The sequence below is a fragment of the Oreochromis aureus genome, linkage group 7 (genome assembly GCF_013358895.1).
Source record: "Oreochromis aureus strain Israel breed Guangdong linkage group 7, ZZ_aureus, whole genome shotgun sequence".
Classification (NCBI taxonomy): Eukaryota; Metazoa; Chordata; class Actinopteri; order Cichliformes; family Cichlidae; genus Oreochromis; species Oreochromis aureus.
In genome coordinates, this window is record NC_052948.1 from 22,267,399 (window position 1) to 22,288,816 (window position 21,418).

General features: G+C 41.8%; 1 protein-coding gene and 1 long non-coding RNA gene across 2 annotated transcripts in view; both read right to left on the reverse strand.

The window, feature by feature from the left end:
* Window positions 1-424: 424 nt before the first annotated feature.
* On the reverse strand, window positions 425-18,403 carry hsd17b12a (hydroxysteroid (17-beta) dehydrogenase 12a). The gene is made up of 11 exons (XM_031731805.2): window positions 18,116-18,403; window positions 9,170-9,216; window positions 7,821-7,896; window positions 5,976-6,083; window positions 4,940-5,004; window positions 4,721-4,765; window positions 4,277-4,311; window positions 3,357-3,438; window positions 3,153-3,218; window positions 2,308-2,457; window positions 425-2,162 (listed from the first exon to the last, which is right to left on the reverse strand). Exons 1-11 carry the CDS (start codon window positions 18,282-18,284, stop codon window positions 2,022-2,024), a joined length of 984 nt encoding a protein of 327 aa, XP_031587665.1. The 5' UTR covers window positions 18,285-18,403; the 3' UTR covers window positions 425-2,021.
* Window positions 18,404-20,028: 1,625 nt separating this feature from the next.
* The window catches only part of LOC116314012, a 43,721-nt gene continuing 42,331 nt past the window's right edge, over window positions 20,029-21,418 (reverse strand). The window contains exon 6 of the long non-coding RNA XR_005613999.1: window positions 20,029-20,163. This is a non-coding gene — a long non-coding RNA (uncharacterized LOC116314012). The remainder of the gene's footprint in view (window positions 20,164-21,418) is intronic.

The window sequence follows — 21,418 nt, forward strand, 5'->3', positions numbered from 1 at the left end:
AGCTTAATAAGATTGGGCTTCAAAATGTTTTTAGGATAAGGCTTGATTAGGGGATTAGGGGACTTTCCAGGATATTCTGAGCCTGTCCACTTTTCATTCTCCTTACAGGGATTCCTGTTGTATGCCTCCAAGAGATCCATGCTCCTGAACTTAAGTTACTGGCACATTCTTTCCTCTAACCATATTAAGAATTTGCTCATAGGGAGCACATATTTGGTAATATGATTGTAGGGTTTCTCTTTGTAATATTATTTAACAATTGCTAATAACTTGTTTTTTGGTGCTATATAATTAAACTGAATTTCCCCAAGTCTGGCAATTAAATTTGATACATCAAAAAATAAAGACTTTTATATTGTGATTTCTCAAGCATTTTAAAGTCATTAAAAATCTGCAAGACCAAACACCAGGCAAGACACTGTGCTATCTGCAAAAGCTTTTATTAACAAACAGTAGAAAAGACAAGTTGCAATCGGCAGGATAAATGTAAACAGTGCATTTTGATGTAGATATTCCAGTTTGGATCTCTAAGAAATAAAAGGCGCTAGAAAAGCCACTTAGTTGAGGTACAGCTCAGGTCATGGGAAACTGATTTGGGAAATAAAAACAGTTCCCCCATTTTCACAGCCAACATTTTGGTGTCATGTGAACCAGTCTTCATGTAAAAATGTTCCACTTTGTCATTTCAACTCCAACTGGATGTAAATTTGCCACACAATGAATGATCTATCCAACATAATCAGATAAAAAACACACTGAAAAAACAAAAAACAAAACTATGATTAGAGTAGTAAGAAAAAGAACAATTCAGTAGTTCCCTTGGACTTGGCACCAGTTAACATCCTTTCATAATAAATGGAACCAAGCACTAAGCACCCCTTCACAAAAATCAGACCATTTCCATCATTAATGCCAGAAGAAAGGGACTTAACCATGAGATGCTTTGGCTTAGAAAAAAAAAAAAAAAAAAAAAAAATACACTGATGCAATTAAAAACCCACCACAAAGTGTCATTTTAAACATTCAATCAGAAAAAAAAAGAAAAAGAGACAACATAAGATGAGCTCAAGGATGCAAATAAACTGGCACAGCAGAAAGCAGACACTGCCATCAATTAACAGCTCAATGATTTGTAAATAGAACTAGGTTAAAAATTTGTTGTTTTTTTAAGTCAGAGTTTGGCTTCTGTATTCATACAAATATAAAATAAATAGATCATAAATACCGTTCAGCCACAACATTTAAACCACCAAGTAAGGTGAATAAATTTGATTATTTTTCCACAATATAAATTTTAAACATTTATGCAGACCGACCATACCCCTAAGGCCCCTAAAGCAAGACTGTGTGTCCTGCCATAATACATAAACCTACTCAGGAAAAGTTCAAGGAATACAGCAGAGTCCAGGATATAGACTCAGCCTTCAAATTCCCCAGATCCTTATCTGAATGAGCATCCATGGTTTATGCCAGAAAGACTGACACAGAGGCACCAGTCCTCAACCCACAGCACCAAATAATCTGCTGCAAACAATTCAGTGGTCCCATGTCCATGCAGACAGTCTGGAGCAGTTTTAACAGCACAAGATATACCTAATCAATGTTCAGCAAGTCGTTTTAATGTTGTGGCTGATTGGTGTAGCCTATATATGTATATAAAAAGATGCCCACCACCATTTTCCACTGCTTACAACAGCAGGGTTAACAAATCCCTCTGTTTTTGGCTGTATTATTTCCACCATCAGTGTCAGTGACTAATATCAATGTCCTTTTCCAAGAGCAGCATTTTATCATCATTTCACTCCCAAACTTCTTTGGTCATTTCTCCTCAGATAAATATCAGGATAGAAGGTTGCAGTTTTAGTCAGAGCCACACGTGCTCTGATGTGCAAATTTACTGTAGGCACAAAAGGTGAAATCTCAGGCAACCCTGGAGGATAAATCATACACATTCCCCTCTTCTTTAAATGCTGCAGTGGGTCACAACAATGTGGCTGCCGGCAGCGTCGTCAGCCACCATCCTATTCAGTTTTCAAACTCTGTCCGTTCTTCTGCTCTCGCAGTTTCCTCCTATGCAGGTATCCCGTACGCTGCAGGCGGTTCATTCTGGCTCCCAGGAAGATAACAATGCTGCTTGGAACCAACCTGGTGGTCACCCAGCCCTGCATTCACAATTAAAATGAATTTAAACTGCAACTTTAAAATGTGTTCAGCATTCAAGCTTTTAAATAAAAATTATTCATTTGGGCCCCAACATTTTGCACATCTATCAACATTACTAATTTTGTTGAGGTTGCCATCTCTTACCATGACAGCATGAGGAAAGTAGCCATTGGTCTGGCTTTGCAGACCCACAGTGGTGAGCTCAGCTGCTACATAGCGCTCTGGGGTGGGCTTGTCCAAGGTGGGTTTCCTGATACGAGTCATTTTAGTGGCCACAAAGAAGGGGAGCACGCTCTGCAGGAGCAAAAAAAAAAAAAAAAAAAAAAAAAAAAGCTTAGAAAATATGCAAAGCACTCCCTGCTTGAGCAACAGTTGGCAAAGCAGACTGTTTAAAATCACGAAAGCTAAACAAAATCTTTGCTGTAAAGTGATGATTTGGAATGCAAGGAAAAAAAAAGGCAGACCCTGAACTTTGTGTTATACTTAAGCTCCTATACCTGGTCCAACCACAAGGTGGCACATGAGTGAAGACTACAGAGTTCTAAAAACAGAACAAACCAGCTTTATGTGGAACATCAGGTTTAAAAAAAAAAAAAAAAAAAAAAAAAAAAAAAAAAAATGCTTCTCATTAAAAGCACAACACTTCTCTGTGTGTTCATTTCATTCCTTTTTCAATGAGGACTGTTTGGGAAAAAAAAAAATGTTATTAAAAACTTAAAGTGCATTAGGATTTCTAAAACTTGCAAGATCTTGTTTCAAGAATAGGGCTGACTGACTTTGGTCTAGCAGCCACTCCGGTCTTTACTTTGTGTCCAAAAGAGTGAAGTTTAGAAAAGCTTTTAATGACCTTTACATGATTTTGTACAACATTTTTAAAAGTTAATGGGCACACACGCTGACAAATAATGAAAGCTCCTAGTTAGTCTCTCATAGATCATAGATTCATATTCAGGCTTTAATGATTGTCATGTTTCTCAGACTCTACTTACCTGGATGATGATACCCCGACGTCTGTACTCCTCCTGAAGGCCACGAGAGAAGAAATCCACAAACGCCTGCACGAATGAAAGATGGTCAAAGTTACTAAGACAGTCCAAAATACACACAAAAAAATGTTTTTTTTTGTGGTCATCTTCGCATTTCCTAGAAAAGAAGTCTTGCCTCTTTAGAAGTGCCAAACACACTGTACATACCTTGGTTGCAGAGTAGACCGTGAGCAGAGGCACTGGGTACATGCCACTGGCAGAGGAGATGTTTAGGATAACACCTTTGGACCTGGGGAAAACACAGGAAGGTAGATGTTGAACTTATTTTGTATGTGGAATGAAGATGGCTCTTTTTGGGCTACAGCAGAGAGATATCATCAAGTTCCAGGAACAATCATCACTTAAAATTACACATTACAGGGTTAATTTTTACTTGCATATTTGCCACATCAAAACAAACAAACAAAACCGAAGTCAACCCTGGAATTTCAGTATCACGACAATCCTGCATTACAAAGCTTTCCTGAAACATTGATCACAGATCAATGGCTACAATTTAAGACCTTAGTTTTAACCATCAAATCCGCAGAATAAGATTTTTACCCGTGGAAGCCCTGTGTCTATGCATGCTTATTGCACCGACAATTACAAAGTGATACTGTGCGCGCACACACACACACTAAAACAGTGTGGTAGTGGCTGTGTGCGTTGCCATGGCAGCCGGTTGCTGCAGTGATGTAGTGGAGACGCTCCAGCCTCACACGGCACCAAATGTGCCTGCACTACCATTGGCTGGCAGGAATCACATGGGAACACAGCAGCCAATCGGGTGGGAAGAGCACTTTGTGTGAATTGAAAGCTTGTCAGCATTGCGAACAAAGGAGGAGAGGGAAAGAGATGCAGTCACTGAAAATGCTAGGTGAAGATTTCTTGTCCCACTTCCCAAAAAAAGAGCCACCTTTTGTTACAGTCATCTCCTAAATACTCTTCTTAAAGAAAGGGGTGGAGGGGTGTTGTTAAATATAAAGATTCCCTGAGTAGCTCGGTGCCACCATCCGTCATTTACTACAGGAATATTTTGACTGCAGTAATGTCGCAAAACATGGAAGCCCCATCATATAACTCACCTCTCACACATTCTTGGTAGCACAAGACGGGTCATCTAAAAGTAATGAACACAAGTTCAGTGAAAAATCAAAGACAATGACAACTTAGAAGAGAAAGGGGGGGCAAAACAGAGGATAGAGTTTTATTTAAAAAGGAAATACTAAAAGTAGGGAGAGAGAAATAGAGAGAGATGCGTGGGTGGTGAGCACAGACAGCGTTGGTGTAGTTCACCGTTGCTTTGGGAACAACTGAGACACTGCAGGTACCATGGTAGGAACAGCAGAAGAGGAAAATGAAAATGAAGAGAACAATGACAACAGGGGGAAGTAAAACCTGAGCCATAAACAACCTAATCCAAACCAAAACAAACCCCAAAACACCAAGTACATGCATAAGTGTATGTAGTTTGCAATCACTGGGCTTAATCCATTCGGAAATTTTTTTTCAGACAGAAACACACTTACCTGGCATACTGAGGTCATGTTGACGTTGATCGTATTTGTGATGAACTAAAGAAAGAGACCATCATTTTTGTTTATGATTGCCTGCTCTTAGTTGTAGAAACAAATACTTAATATGTCTAAAACGAGCAGGAAAGACTAAAAATTTTAGGACTTTACACTTCCAATCACAGAAAGCATGCCATAACTGAAAGTTCCCATCTTCAAGTAAAGATTACTCACATTTTCCAGATCAGGAATGTGGAGGTAGTACTCCGGGTAGGGGTAAGACACACCAACATTGTTAACTGTTAATGACAAAAGGGGAGCAATCATCAATTATTCTGCTATTTTAATTCAATTACATATAGCTGGAGAACTAGAACCATCTCAATTATTCACCACTAGGTGGCAGCAAAAGCAAAAAAGGTAGAAACGGGCATCCAACTCCACAGTAGACACAGCCACACCTTGTAACCAGTAGAGCACAACTAGTATCATAAAAAGAACAAAGGGTTCCTTAAATGTAAAGCTGAAAATCACAGTGTGAATTCTGGAGCCTAAGCAATAAAAAACAAACAAACAAACAAACAAAAAACAACAACAACAACAACAAAAAAACAAAACAAAACAAAAAAACAAACAAACAAAAAAAACAACAACACAGCAACAGCTGAACCAAGAGTGCATCTGTAAATATGTAACATGCCTAGAGATGTCAGTTTAAAAACACGTTTGTTTTGTGAAACACATGAAGATTAATCTCAGGACAAACATAAAAGAAAGGTGGAATATATGAAACGAATCCTTGACTAAATTATCATGAAACTATGCTGAAGAGGACCCAACACCCTTAAACATGACTGAAAAGCAAGTACAATTCACCAGCTTTGCCCTTAAGGTTAAACTAAAGATGTAAAGTGCCTAAATCTGCTGTTCAGAAGAATCGAGTTCAGACTAACATCGTTTTTATTTTATTCGCACATGGAGAATGTAAGTATGAAACAAAGAATCTGTCTTCACCAAAATCTTCAATATCAAGTTCAAGTTCTATAATAAGCCGGCTTGATCAACATCGCACCCACATGCTAAGGAAGCAGTTTATGATGACTGAATGTATATGATAAGGGAGTGTCTATTTTTTGTTGACATCTAAAGAGAAGTTGTGTAAAGCTGTCTACGGTAAACTGAAGATCAAGTCAGCATGAGCAGCAGGAAGCCTCTTAATGCGGTCCTCATCAAAAGGTAAAGAAGAAGAAAAGCTGCAATCAGCCCTTACCAAGAACTCCAATCTCCAGACCAGCCAGACCTTCCTCAATCTTCGGGTAGATGTCAGTCTTGCCAAAGTCAACAGCAATAGTCCTGGTCTCCACTTTAAACTGCTCCTCTGTGAAGCAGACACAAGTTTCAGTTATTCATAGTCAGTGATATTTGGGAATGGAAGCATAACCCCCCCAAACCCCAAAAATAAAATAAAATAAAAATCCAAGTTGTACTAAACAAATTGTGTGTCAACAAGTTTGAAAAAAGGCACGGAGGCTGCATGACTTAGGTTTTGTTTAAAAGCATTCATACTAGTGGGTGATGCCTTCACGTCAAATATTCATATCATGTCTCACAAATGAGCCAGGACTTTGTTTTAAAAGCTCATTACACGGCTCAACAACAGTGCAACCCTGTGTCTCAAAACCTTCAAATGAACGTAGATAGCAGCATGAAACCACTCTGTGACAGATCAACTGCAGAGGGCACTGTGCACCAACAAACCAGCCTGCTGGTCTCCCCCTCCCTCATGCACCCTCCCCTCCATTCCTTCGTCATGTTTGACGTGCCTGCTGCAATTAGAATTTTGTCCAAAGACCCGTTTAGCTGATAGGCGGCCAAGGGAGTTACAAGAGGAAAATTCCTCTGATGTGCCTTGGCCAAAATCAGTAGTGTGTCAGTGTTTGTTCAGTCAGACTTGAGACGAGATTTACGGGGTGGGGGGGGGCAAGCCTCTCTGAAAAATGTTTACGACTTTAGATTATCATTGGCCATCATAGCTACTGTCAGTATGTCAGAGAGACTGATAAACGCAGCTGGTGATGTGGTGATGAAGCACAAATATTAAATCACTGATTGCTGAACAGGATAAGTAATTTGACGTGGTTGATGAGTGCCATCCAGAGTCAAATGAAATGACTGCAGTGAGGAGAGGAAGAAGGAAAAAAAAAAAACCCCATGACAATAGGTGGGACAGGGTGGGTTGTCTTGGTTACATGTTAAGGAGGGACATTTTTGTCAGATTAATCATGAGGGAGGAGTGCCAGAGTTTGGCACGCTGCACCCTGCTCGTGACTACCCATCAGCCCCCTCTGTGGACTTGAAGCACGACAGGGGAAATTGCGCTGTGGGAGACGTCAGAGACATGGAAAGAGAGAGTTGCAGAGAGGACACCATTAAACAGCAAAGGGGGTGGGGGTCTCCGTTTAGATCTGCCGAATGGCCAAAAGAGGAGAGGACAAAAGTTTTTATCCACCCACACCCCCCCAAAAAAAAAATCAAATCATACAGATACTCATTTACCATTTATAATGGACTCAAATGTGGGGAAACCTCATCTGTGTGAGACACATTGCAACAGGAATACGTTTGAGAGTTTCCTCAATCAGCCCAGATATTTGACCTGTCAGCCTTAATCCACACAAGGAAATAAAACACACCCTGCTTTGTTGGCTTACAAGTTGGTCAGTGTTGTAGCAGAGTAAAAATTTTGAGTTAGCAGGGTGCACAAAGTGTGAAATAGCTGGATTTGGAGAACAAATCTAAATAGTGAAACTGCTCTCAACAATGCTACAGTCTGTAAAACAGATTCTTTTGAATATGCACACTAGTACCTTACCAAACAAAGTGAAACATTTCAGATCTTTTTGTTTTAGAATAAGTACACTTTCTGGCTAAAGTCCAACTCCTCATTTTCAATATCTAACCATTTGAGGAAAGGAAATCCTGTAGCTGACGGCCTGTTAGGCAGCACGGCACTGCTGGCTCTTACGCGCATCCTCATCATCCCACTCGCTGTGCTCTCAACCCTGAACAGGTTGAGGAGACAAATACACACGCACACACTTTTATGCACACTTACCAATTGACCTGGCCACATCATCCAGCTTCTCCTGAGAACGACTGATCAACATCATGGCAAATCCTCGACGAGCCAACTAGAGCACAAAAACCAGTTAGTGACACAAGTTCAACCATACTTTCAACACACAGGACAATGTCACAGTAGGTAACAAGCCATTAGCTGTAAATGTTTGTTCTGTAGCATTGCAGATGAATGCAACAGATTTTTTTAGTCTATTATATTCTTCCATTCAAGATCATCTTCTCAAACATGTCATCGTTGCTTCCACAGCAGCTTTTTAACATCACTCTCCGGAAACCCTGTTTGTAAAACCACTTTCACTGCGCACTGTGATTTCTTGGCACACTTCAAACATGTGCAGAGTAAACAACCTTGCTTTAAATAAATTTAAGGTGGAGGATTGTTGCTGGTGATCAGAACTCGGACTTCAACCATGAGCAAAAAGTTTTCAGCTGAAGAACCCACAGAGTTTCCAAGAGTTCAGATAACAAATCAGGTCGGAACGGCCTTTAAACGGCAGTAATTTGGACTGCTGAGACTACAACTGTGTACCACACAAAACTTAGAAGTCAAATTTGTGTTATACAATATAATAATTTTTCAAAGAAGGAAACCCAGCATACAAAAACAAATGCAAAAAGTATCCAGTGCAAAGACTCAAACTTTCATATATGAACACATTTGTTCTGTCAACTGTGTTGTGAAAATCCTTCCAACTGAAAGACTTTAGACTAGTGATTGTGACAATTCAGATCTTTGTCCTATTCTTACCACTTATGTTGTTTGTTGCTTCTATAGGACAGGTCGAGCCCTTGGAATGAATCCGGTGTGCATCTCATTATTTTGAACCGATACACAAATAAAGTAGCATTTCTATCAAGTGCTTGTGCACAATTACCAATATACCTAAACATTTAAGGAACAAAATGCTGCCCATCACTGCATGACAAACAACAAGACACACTGTAGCCCTAACAGTATGAGTCAAAGGCTCTACATGACCATGATACAGCCGGATCTCCCACTCTGTTATGTGCGAAGACACGTGGCAGGGTAGCCCCTATTCAACGTGTGGCTGTTACCTTGTACAAGCACCAATAAGAGGTGTGTGTGTGTGTGTGTGTGTGTGTGTGTGTGTGTGTGTGTGTGTGTGTGTGTGTGTGTGTGTGTGTGTGTGTGTGTGTGTGTGTGTGTGTGTGTGTGTGAGAGAGAGAGGACTTTTACATGTCGATAGGCCTCTAAGAGCTCTCCCCTACGAGTGTACATGGTCTATGTGCATATACATGTGCATGAGTCATAGATTTTCAGTGAAAGAAATGAAATAAATAAGGGTTCGGGAGCCTCACCTCCTCCGCATAGGATTTCCCGATTCCATCTGTGGCTCCTGTCACAACTGTAGAGAAACAGAAAAGCCACGAGTCAGTACAGATTCTCTTGAAACAGTGACACAGAGCAAGGCCGGGGTCAAGTCTAATTGTATTCAAATAATGAGGAAGACTTCAGGACTGGAATAACTAGTTTCTCAATCTAGGTAAACTAAACGGAATGAGCCACATTACATCATCAGAAGCAGCAGGTGACTGCAAAACGGAGTCAGTCTGTCACCATCTTATCAGACGTCATCTCTGCATATCAATCTCTGAACGACATGTACATAAATCTGATCTACGTGGCAGACACGCCCTACAATACTATTCACCTGCCGTTTAGGGAGGCCTCGCTTTAAGTTCTATGACGACAGCTTTTCCCATAAGTCAAGTCCATTTTGACTTAAATGCTCACCGATTTTCAAATTAAGAGTATATGCACCAGGAGTGCATATATTGCAAATTGAAGGCGAAAGCAGCAAAAATAAAAATTAAAAAACCAAATACAAGACAAAAATTATTAATGAAGAAATGCCAAAAACACAAGGAGACCACAATGCAGAGATAGAGGCTGATGTTCAGAGTGAGTTTTCCTCACCTTGCCAAGCAAACAATTATTTTTAAACCTTCACTACCCATCAACACCAGCCTCTGCTTGACTGATAGAGGATGGTGGGGAGAAGGAATGAGAGAAGGGGGGAAAAAAGAAAAAAGAAAACGGGCTGTGAGGGTGTGAGGGGGTACTTACAAATACACAAGCACATAGTTGTGAATCATTAATATAATAGCAAGGTGTGATGAAAGATTAATGGAGGCAGAGGACATTCTCTGGCAAAGAGCTGGAGAGCTGGAAAAAGAGACAAGATGAGAGAGGGGATGCAGAGAGGAGGGAGCGATGACGAACATGGAGCAGGAGAAAGAGGAGGGGGAAGTGGGGTAGGGAGAGTGGCAGTGGTGGGGAGGGAGAGGAGGGATCCTAGGGGTGGCTAAAAATAGAACAGGAGCGAAGCAAGAGAGCGAATGAGTGAAGGAGAAAGACACGGAATAGGGATTGCGGTGGAGGAGAGGGAGATAGGGAAGGGGGGGTGGAGGGGATAAAAGGGAGTGAAAGGAGTGAGAGAGAGTAGCACAAAGTCGGAAGTGAAAAAGAGAGCAGGATCCCTGGTTATTTTTAAACGTCCCCCCTATGTTACGAATGAAATGCTCCCTGGCAGAAAAGCTTCAATGGGCATGGGATGTACCAAATCAGGCTCTTGATGCAGATGTAGGTGGTAGCTTAAAAAGGCAGCAAGACAGCCACTGCAAGGTAAAAATGTCTATAAAAATATCTTTCGTGGCACATTCTGAAACACATGAGGTTTATTTCCTATGAGCTACAGGCCTTATTCTTTTAAATAAAGCCATAAACACACAATATAACAATAAGTGAAAACATCATCCTTCCATGAGACGTGCTTAGCGAGAACTGGATCAGGAGTCTCTTTCCTGATGACCTTCATGTGAGTTTTGATCTCACCTCTCAACTGTTCAAGTATAATGAACTCAAACAAAGATGAGTGTGAAACCATTTTAGATGACAGAAATGAGCACAGCTGGAGTTACAAGGTTGCTGGAGGTAACGGAGAGAGAAAGCTTTTTCTGAAACACCTTGCATCAACATTTGAGGAAAAGCCCTGACTAACAAGGGAAAAAAAAGACGACAAACTGATAAGCCATGAAACCAAGAATGACAGCTGAAACCAAAGTACTAGCTCAAACAATGATGTTTCAGTGTACCACCCACATTCCCATCTCATGGGGAAAGAAATTTACCCCACAGATGGGCAGCTGGGACGTGAATATCATTTGCTTGCATAACTGAGCTGCAGATGCAGATTACACTTGTATGCAGGAATGCATCAAAAAAATGCAGCAGAAATGCTTACGCATCAACGCTGCTTGAACTTTAACCTGAAAGAAGATCCTGTGCAAGAATGCATTTACATGCCTTACAAATGCGTCATCTTTTGCAACATGACATTACTCATCTGATCTATCGCTCAGATACATACGTTCAGGTTATGAATATTGAGCATTTTAAGAATCCAAAAACGTTTAACTTTTTTTTTTTCCCTGCCCTTTAAATCCATCTGGCCTATCTGCCCTTACCCAAGATAATATCAGTAAAGAATTTCCTCCTGTGGCATTGCAAGCCATTTACATCCTTACAAACAAGTTACAGCAATCAAAAACTAAAACTGCTTTAATGAGCAATGCTTCTGGAGTGACAATTAGAGAGTGGAAAACTAAAGTTTATAATGGTGATGTGATTTTGTTTGCTGTACAGGAAAGTGGGAAGAAAAAAAAAAGAGAAGGAAAAAAACTGTTTTAGACTAAAGTCAACAATGAAAGAGAAAAATACTGAGAACTCATCAGAACTCTTTAAGGTCACCATATGTGAACTGTGATTTTCCACATTGCATCAGACAACCAAGTCCACCCTGCACACTTTCCCCAGGCCTTATGCCCCCCCCCCCAGCCGCACTCTCCAAGTCCTCATGCTGCACTTATGAATGACTATACTCCTCCCACCCATTATATAATAGGACCATTTTCTCAATAAGCATTTCCTAGGGACTGAGTGACAGTCAAATGTGTGTATGCGTGCGTCTTCACCCGTGTGAGCAATGGGGAAGCTAGTACAGTGGGATGACGACACTGTTCTTCTGGTTTTAAGATATTTTGATTTTGTGTTTGAGCCATCATAAGTGTAGCTAAGCTGCATAACCTGAAACTCACAAGTATGGAATTATGTACAGAGAACACAATGTCCAAAAGACACCGTTCAGTCAGAGTGGCCCTCCAGCAGGAGAGAATCGCTCTTACGTGACCAAAAGTGACACACAGATGCAATTTCGCAAGGAAGGATCTACGCAAGCAAGCACGTGAATGACCGTAACACTGACGCCACACGCTGGCACCATTGTGTGTGCACCACTGCTTCTCATTCAGCTCTGAACCCAGTCGCCCCAGTGTGTCTCCCCCCACCCCACCCCCATTTCAACACCTCAGAGAAAACTGGTCCATCATGTAGGCTTTGAGGCGCCCTGACGGGGGCGCATTTGCACTACAGCTCTGCTGTGCTTAGTGCTGCACAACATGTCCTGAGGTATTGACATCCCCCAGCCTTTTCTGTCTCCCTCCCTCCCTCCCTCTTCAGCAGTGGAGCAGCCCTGCCACTGCCTGCTCACTATTTCGAGGGTCTAAAAAAAGCAGCAGGAGGAGTAAAAATAGCAGCGCCTGCACTGCCTTGTCTGGGAGCTGCCTGCTTGCCTGCCGCAACACCTGAATACCAACAAGATCCCCCACAACCATTGTCACAACAGCCAGGCTGCTGCTGCATCCCGAGCTCTCCAACTAAAGCCCCAACGCCAACTAAAACACTGCAGGCTGGGGGAAAAATAAAACCAAAAGGATCTGGTGAGCAGCAGACAAAGAGCACAAGGTCTTCATCGCATGATATTTAAAGGATCTTTGGTTTAGACTAACCTGCACTGCATGAGCTGTTATATGAGAAGGTAAGCAGCTCGTGTTAAAGGACAAAGACAAAACATCCAATCTTTATTAATATACCGATCATTCACTGGCACAATGAGAGTAGAGTAAAATAATCAATCTAGTTTTTAGGGGTGTTTACCCGCATGATGTGTTGTCTTATTTCATCTCAGAAAAGTGAACTTGCAGACAGGAGGGCAAAACTAAAATAATTCCAAAACCTCCCCAGAACCCTCCCCACCACCAACACCAAACCCCCAATTAAGATTCTCAGTGAGGAGAGACTGCGGTCCTTGTGTGCCCCACTCCTGTTACGTACTGTTATGTAATCTGTCGCACCCTAAACTTGCCTATCAACGAGCAGCCCCTCCTATGTCTCAAAAAAAAAAAAAAAAAAAAAAAAAAAAAAGGGACGGAGGGAGGGATGCAGCAGAAGAGCCAAAGACAAACCCGCCCCTTCCTCCAAAGTCTACATCCCTTAAACAAAATACCCCCCCTATTCTCCATCCCCCCACCCACACAGCTTTAAATAGCAGGGGAGGCAAGTCACATGGTTAATATAAAATAAGCTTGATCAGGGAGAAGAGATGAGGGGAGGGTGGGTGTGAGACAGAGAGAAGAGAATGTGTACTTCAGCGCTGCCAAAGATAGAAGCAGCATCTATATTTGGGTACAGAGCAAAAAATAGTCCTGTCCCCCTCTCCCACCTTCAGTCACATGCCTTGTTTAAAAATCTATTTCTTTTCACACAAGTACTTGGTTTGAGACTAGGTGATTTCTGAGCAGGAAAAACTTTGCTCTTTGACCGTGTGCTGATAAGGCAAGAATGTGCAGTAAGGAGATTTTTTTTCACCTTTCAGACAAAGCCTAAAGCATGTGTTTAATGGTATTAGTCCATTGGCACAAGGACAATGAAATAGCATGCTGTACATAACTAAAGTGAATTACATCCATGGTTCCATTACTTACTAAAAAAAGGAAAATGATAACTTTCAACCACTTGTATGCTTGATTACATCTTTAAAACAAATGTAAATGTAGCAGTTAATTGATGTAACCATCTTGATACAGTACATTCTTGTGCATAGGTACAACCCAGAAAGAATGACACCCAAAACGTTAGCAGTTCATTTCAACAGACACTCAGAACTGAACAAACTGCCTCGCTGGCATGTTGGCTCGCAACCAAATTACTGATGTAACCTGACACAAGGCAGTAAAACCAGCAACAACAAATATGTTGCTGGTCCAGTACAGTGCGTTCAGATAACATATCTGAGTAGGTAACAGTTGCTGAACTTCACAACCTCTACTTCTCGGTTACGTGTGCATGTCTTAAAATGTCAGTAATCTGGAAGGTGCTGGAGCTTCAGCTAGAAACACTGCAGCCAAATAAATGTAATTCATTCATATTTTAACATTTGGAAGGATTTCTGCTAGTTTTTTTTTTTTTTTAAAGCTTAAGGGCTTTAAGTGGCAGTTTGAAAGCGGAAATCTTTAGTGGAGCAACAGACAAATTTGTAGTAAAGTTGTCTAAGTACTAGAGATGCCAAACAATCATGCAAGAATACAATTGTCAGAATTTAGTCGCAAATGGATCCAATATACAGATAATATACAAAGAAAGGATCACATGTTTAACTGCTCTTCTATGAGCCTCAGTTATTGAAACCCCAATACATGAATTTTCAAGGGATGCAGAATTGTGAAACAAAAATAAAACTGAAGCCAACATACTCAGAGGAATATGGAGGAATATACTGTAGCTATAAACAGACCCACTTGCTGTATGGGGAGCTGGGTGAAATGAAGTGAGGTGGGGGTGGGGTGGGGGGTTGAGAGGGGCTTGAGATGAGGAAGATGCAGAGGATTTTTCTCTGCCCCCCCCCCCCTTTTTAAAACCCAACATCCCTGGCTAAGGCACGTGTCACAGAGCGTGTTCATCACATGAACAGCAGTGTTCTCCTTCTCTCCGCCCACACTCACGCAAAGCAGTAAGGGAAGGCACATTCACAAGGATAAAGTGGAGACCCTGCCTCAGTTCAAACACGCACACACACACAAAGCTAGATTTCATTCACACATGTGGATTTTTCTTAACATGAATGAAGCCTCATGTCTATTCACGAAAAACACACTGAAGATTACTCTCCCATAATAATCAGCACTGCCCTAAAACTCTGGTTTGCCTGCTGGGTCTGTTGATAAACTCGCAATCCCTGGTGTTTATTCTCTGAGCCGAACTGAGCAAAATTCTTGCATAAGTGCTGACCCAAGCCTTTGTCACTCATGTGCTGAGCTGATGAATGGCTGCATCCTTCTTATATAATGGGACCATTTTCCTCAATAAACTCTGCTGTCAAGGGAATTGGGGGAACAGGGCTGGGGGTGGATTCCAGGGCACATGTAACATCACTATGCCCCCCACCTTTTTTTTTTAAAGCAAAGGAAAAAAAGGGGGAGGGGAGATGTCTTTGGTTCAGTTTATTTCCCTGTATCTACACACATGCAACAGGACAGACACCGGCTCCCTTACATAATACAGGATGCTGGGGGCTAAGACTGGAGGAGGGAGCAGAGAGCAGAAAAACCAGAAACTGCTGCATGTTAAACTGAGAAGCTTCCCTACTGGAACTGAAAGCAATGCTAAATGCTAAACAATTTGATAACATCATACCACCAAATATTAAATCCTTTAAACTGTTATCAAATGCCTGAAAGGCAGATTTGTGCAATATGCAAATACAATACAAATAATCTTCAAAAACTGCTAAATAAAACTAAGTAAAAGGGCAATTAAATGTAAATTTAAAATGTCTTTTAGAGAGCTCATTTGCTTAATATCTTTAACAGAACTGAGCTGTAGAGATGGTTCAGACTGGCAGAGGATGGGGAGGGTGAGTATGTGAAAACAGTGCAATAGAGAGGCTGGGGAAGCCGCCTTGACTCATACTGCAGTGCTGCTGTTCAGCCACTAGGAGTCCCATCCACTAAGGGGAAGACCACTGGCAGAGGAACTCCTGAGAAATCCCTGCTCTGCATATGAGAGCTGCAGAGCTTTAGCCCAACACAGACAGTGTGTACAGTGATTACGAGGAAACAAATCCTTACAAACTAATATCTGAATAGAAAGCGAAGCGAGCAGGTTCTTCAGAAGCAGGGAGGGGAAAAAAAAAAAAAAAAAAAAATAATCACCTAAACTACCTTCAAACGTTGAAACTCGTTTCAGCAGGAAATACCAGTTCCCTCCTCTGAGATTTTTCTAGAAAGCAAGCCCGTTCTAGAAATATGTATCTGAAATACAGTACAATAGACAAAGAAACTGTATATGACACAGGGAATATTCACGGTCATTAGTAAATAGAAACTCTAAATTCTCTAAAATGTTAAAAGAATTCAGAGGACATATTGTTCTTGTAGGAAACTAAAGCTGAACAGCACTTCAGATTAAATTCGTGCTGCCCAACTACAAAGAGTATAAATAGACAGTGTGATTTTCCACACTATCCAATAGCTGGAAGGAGGATGACTTGTTGCAACAAGGATCTCTGAAAGGTGGAGACCGGTAGCAAAACGATGTATCATGCATGCGTTAAAGAAATTAGACCACTGCCCAAACTGGCCAAACCTGCACATCTGGTGTAACCGGCAGAGGCGCACGCCTCATCCCGATCACACATGCCCCCACCTCTCCTAACGCGCACACCTGTTTTCGTCCTGCCATCTCCGACCGTTGTGATTGGAAACGTACACCAGACTTGTCAGACTGGTGGCACCAATTGGTTTCAGGGAGTGGCATGTTCACATCTTACGTAAAGCGTAAGAGAAGAACAAATGTGACGGAGTGGGAAAGTTCCGTAAGAATTCTTTCCAGAAAAAAAAAAAGATCCATGTAATCTTCTAGTTTAGAGCATCCTTTACGCTCTTAACTCAGGAGCTTTACAAATAACGAAGATCACATTTATTTGAAACGCTCACAAAATGGGCTGTGCTAGAATAAAACTGTATAATGAAACATTCGAGGTAAATAAAAATGCAGGAAAAAGATAAAAGCGAAGTTAAGTGCTGCACTTGATAACATACTGTGGGTGGGTGGGATGAAGTGAAGGTGGCATTCCTATATGGCCAAAGGATGACGAAGCGATGAACAAGCGAATGACTCATCGGTGTGCACCGACATTCCTCCGCATATTCCATCAGAATCACTTAAAAAAACGTGCATTAGTCATTCCTAAAGGCATCCTACCGCCCTACCTTTGCGTCATACATTTCAGCCCCTCTTATGGCGCACAGGGCATCAATTAAACATAGATTTTACAAAACTGACGGTTTCGTCAAGAAGTGCGCCACAATGTGCAGATAAACATTGTGTGACTGAAAGAAAAAGGAAAACAACAAGCATTTATATTATCCGCCTGGCTTTTGGAGAGGAAGGGGGTAGAATATCGACCTATCCCGACGCGAAAGAGAGCGCCTGCCAAACTGCGCAGCAAGACGCTCCAGACGCAGCAGTCTTCTCCAAACAGGGACTAGAGAAGTGGGTCAAGCCATGGCAGGGCGATTCCTATGAGACAAGTCTATCAAACCATAACGCACTTAGGTATGGCTACGAAGTCACTTCCGTTTTGACAAAAACGTTTTTTAGTGTAAATTATACAGTCAAATCCAATAATGACACATTAATCTTATGAGAAAGATTTGCAAGGCAAACCGAAGGACAGGACAAGAAGACCTGATTAGTGAGAAACCGGCGACAAGAAAAATACAAAAATGCTGCCAGTATAAATATGCTGTGGAAGGGGAACACATTTTTCAGGCACGTTTCAAGAATTACGGGTAAACCACTGAAAATGACATGCAAGATGATCTAGATGTAGGTCACGTTTTAATTAAGCATATGGGTTTGTCCTACATCATGCGGATGGGTTAATGTGGTTCAGTAGTGCTCCGGCTAAGAGCTCACCCACATAAAACAGCTCTGTGAAAAGTGCGCATAGCCTGCGCAATTTGGCTCCTGGCTCACCAATGTGGGGCATCCCCGCACCGTTCCAAATGTGCTTTGAAAACGCTGACTGGAGCCCCTGGCAGGAGACTGTGTGCTGTGTTTGACGTGAGAAGAAATGAAAACAATTGGAGATAATAAGGACCATTATCTTCTCAGTCAATCAGCTGCTTACCTGCGCCTGTTACGCAACACCAACTTCCCCCTTGAATGAATCCACGAAAAAAGAAAAAACGCAGAACGCAGTTTTTTGTGTGCCAAAGTCAAGTTTGCGCTCAATAACCTCATTCTGGTTCTCGAGCCGAGTCCACCTGCCTACTTCTGAGCTGCCCTCTTCGTGACCGTGAATGTGCTGTAGGTGGCGTGGAAATTGATGTGACCCTACTCACCTGCCCATTTGCCTAGCTTCGGAGACAGCAGCTGTCCATTTCCCAAAACCCAGATCCTAAAGCCTGTGAGCAGCCTGTAGAACAACCACAGCGTCAGGGAGGCCACAGTGAATGCACCGACCCAGAAGAGAGGCGTTTCGGCCCAGCTGATCATTTCCTCAACGTTCATCCAGTTCACGGCAGCGGCTCTCGGTGACTCTGCGTGTGTGTGAGTGTGTATGTGGAGACCTCAATTTTAGGCAATGTGCTCTAATTTCCAAGCCACAACGTGAGAGAGTCCCTTTATAAGGAGGTTGTAGCATCACACACACTCCCCCAACACTTGTCTAGCCTGATTTAAAGTGCACCGCCCACCTCCTACTCTGCACCGCCCTTCCCCGTTCCTCACTGGCTGTAGTGGGTGCCTGTCGACCGATCCAGCCCCTCTATAGGCTCCTTCGCGCGTCAGTCAACGGCAGAGCTTCCCCCATTCATTCGATTTTCTGTATGAAATGGGGTGGGTCAAAGGGAGACCGGGATGAGGAGCGATTGGACAAACATTACGGCAGCTCCCATCCTGAGTCAGGTATTGGCTCTCACCAGAACAGGTTTGACGGTTTCAGTCAGGATTATGAAACCCTCCAAACCCACGCCTGCGAAAAAAAAAACTGCCCACACCACTTTATGAATGAAAGGATGCTCTCATTGGTGAAAAATGTGTGCGTCCTCCCGCCCAATGGAGAGCATTTGGAGATGCTTTATTGGCTGAAGTGATTGCCAATCAGTGAGGTCAGCCTGTTCCCAGCTAGATCTGAGTTAGTCATCTATTTTAGGTATTCTGTTTGCATCACACTGCTGATAACTACTAAATATGTAGAGATAAGTGCAGCGAGGGATTTTTTGGCGCCCCGATTAAATTCTTTGTTCCAGATAACTCCGTCACAGACATTTCTGCCGCAACATGCAAAAATGTGCTCCCCAAAAGGGAAGACTACAATGCCCAACCCCACTCTTGGTAGCCACACTCTCGCGAGATTGTCCGATCGTAGTAAGTTACCCATCATCCAAAACATTGAGCAAGGATGAGATGTGTGTGCGCGCGTTACATAAACATTGAGACAGTCGTGTGAATGTTCCGTCGCTTTATTTTATTGTTTTGTCTACATTTTCATACACACAAATGAGCCAGTCATGCTTACAGAGTCCAGATGTTTCACAAGAACAGACTGTCATGATTTTAAGCTCGGCAGTATGTGCTCTGTTTCCCCCACTCCGACCCCGAAAGGCTATTTGCAGCAGCTTTTGGAGTCTCCAGCACACCCATCTGCCGCCATGCTTCCTCTCTCTCTCACACACACGCAAATTAAACGTAAAATTGTGACAAATAAAAGGTCTGCGAGACAAAGCGAGGGCTGTCATGTACTCAGCAGAGGGGCAAAAGTATAAGAATAAGATTGTTTGCTTGTAGATATGATGCAGCTGCTCGTATTCTTTGACAGAAGAGAAGAGATCGAAGTCAACGTGACACTGACGAGAAGGAGCAGCAAGTTGTGTAACAGCTTCAAACAGGGTAAAATTAAGAATATTAGTGACTGGCTGTCTCTCAATCACCCTTACACACAGCAGACATAAAATACATTTACAAATGTCGTGTTAAATTGTCATCTTTTACAAAGTAATCTTTAAAAAACACATGTTTAAAATATTTTTTAGTACCGATTTGCATCCTGCAACCTCAACACAGCCAATATCACATAGCTGAATTAAATAATAATACATAATTATCAACACACAGGCTCTGACATAAGGCTGTTTATTAAAACAAATATATGCAGACAATTTCTGAACATTAAAAATAGACTGAATGTTTAATTGTGCCAGGGAAATGTAATTTCTCTGGCACAATTTATGTAAGAAAGATAGTAGAATCACATTGTCTTTAAATGGATTTCAAAAATATATATCATTTTATTTATTTTTTTACAAATGACACACACACATACACACGGTCTATCAGATGCTTTGAGAGTCCACAGTCACGTCACGGCCACGTCCTCGCAGTCCAATAGCTAAAAAGAGGAAAAAAGTTAGGATTTAGACGTGCACAATTTCCCCGTGAAAATGTTCACATGTGTCTGTATCTGTAAGACTTTAAACACGCAGAGAAAGTGCACCACACACACACTTTTGCATATCAGTTTCCTAACCGACTCTTCACGTGCACGATGTTGGATTATTTTGGCACGTTTTAGTATTAAATATACCAAAAGGTACAAGCATGTTTTTATTTGTATGTTTCTACCAGCTTGTCACGTAATCACAAATATAACTACAGCTTCGGCTTGTTCCTATTTCAAGGGTTTTGTTTTGTGTACATGAAAATTGTACCCACCCCTCCCAGTATCGATAACCCTTAGCACCTCTCACCTAAGTCGCATAACACAAAGCACTGCCCATGTTTAAGTTTCTGCCCCGCTCCCCTCACCACACTGGCACTCAGTCTTTCACACACATTATCAGAGCCTATGCTAACCACATTTTAGCCCCACACACCCTAAAACCACTGTGCACTTTGGCTTCACAGCACCACAAATACGTTTTTACTCTCACAATATTTTCTTCCTTTCCCTTCAGCATTAGTTTGTCCAGATGTAATCTGCAATATTCCTAAATTGATTATGAAACATGAATTATAAGGGCAGTAACAACTGCTAGAAATTAAGAGGTATATATATATATATATATATATATATTTTAAAAATCCATAACGACACAAAGTTCAGAGTAACGAGTGACGTTGACAAAGTATTAAAAGAGACATCGACGGTCGATGCTGAAGCTAGTGGCCTTTCATTTCATATTTTAACATGAATATAAGTAGCATTTAAAATATGAAATATTTCTTCTAGCAGTATTTCACTTTATATTTATATAGCACTGACCAGAATTTAGAAGAGACTCAAACAACGTGTCGAGGTTTCCTTTAATTCTGAGCCCTTTGTGCGTTGCTGTCCACCTCCGTGGTGCTGAAATGCGCACAGCCTAAGACGCACAGAGTGCATCCTTCAACGGGAACAAAGCTTCATAAAAGTAAACAACTGACCTCTGCTCTACACAGGTCGATCCACGTCTGTCAGCAGACATACATTTGCCAGGATCATGCGACCAGACAAGTCCTGGGATGCCATTTACGCACAGCTGTCCACCCCACAGCGACTACTCCCTGTCCCATTTGTGTCTCTTTACCTGACAATATTGGCTGTTTAACGTCTGTAAAGCAGCACGTTTATTTCAGCCCGAAACACAACTTTTATCACAAGCCTC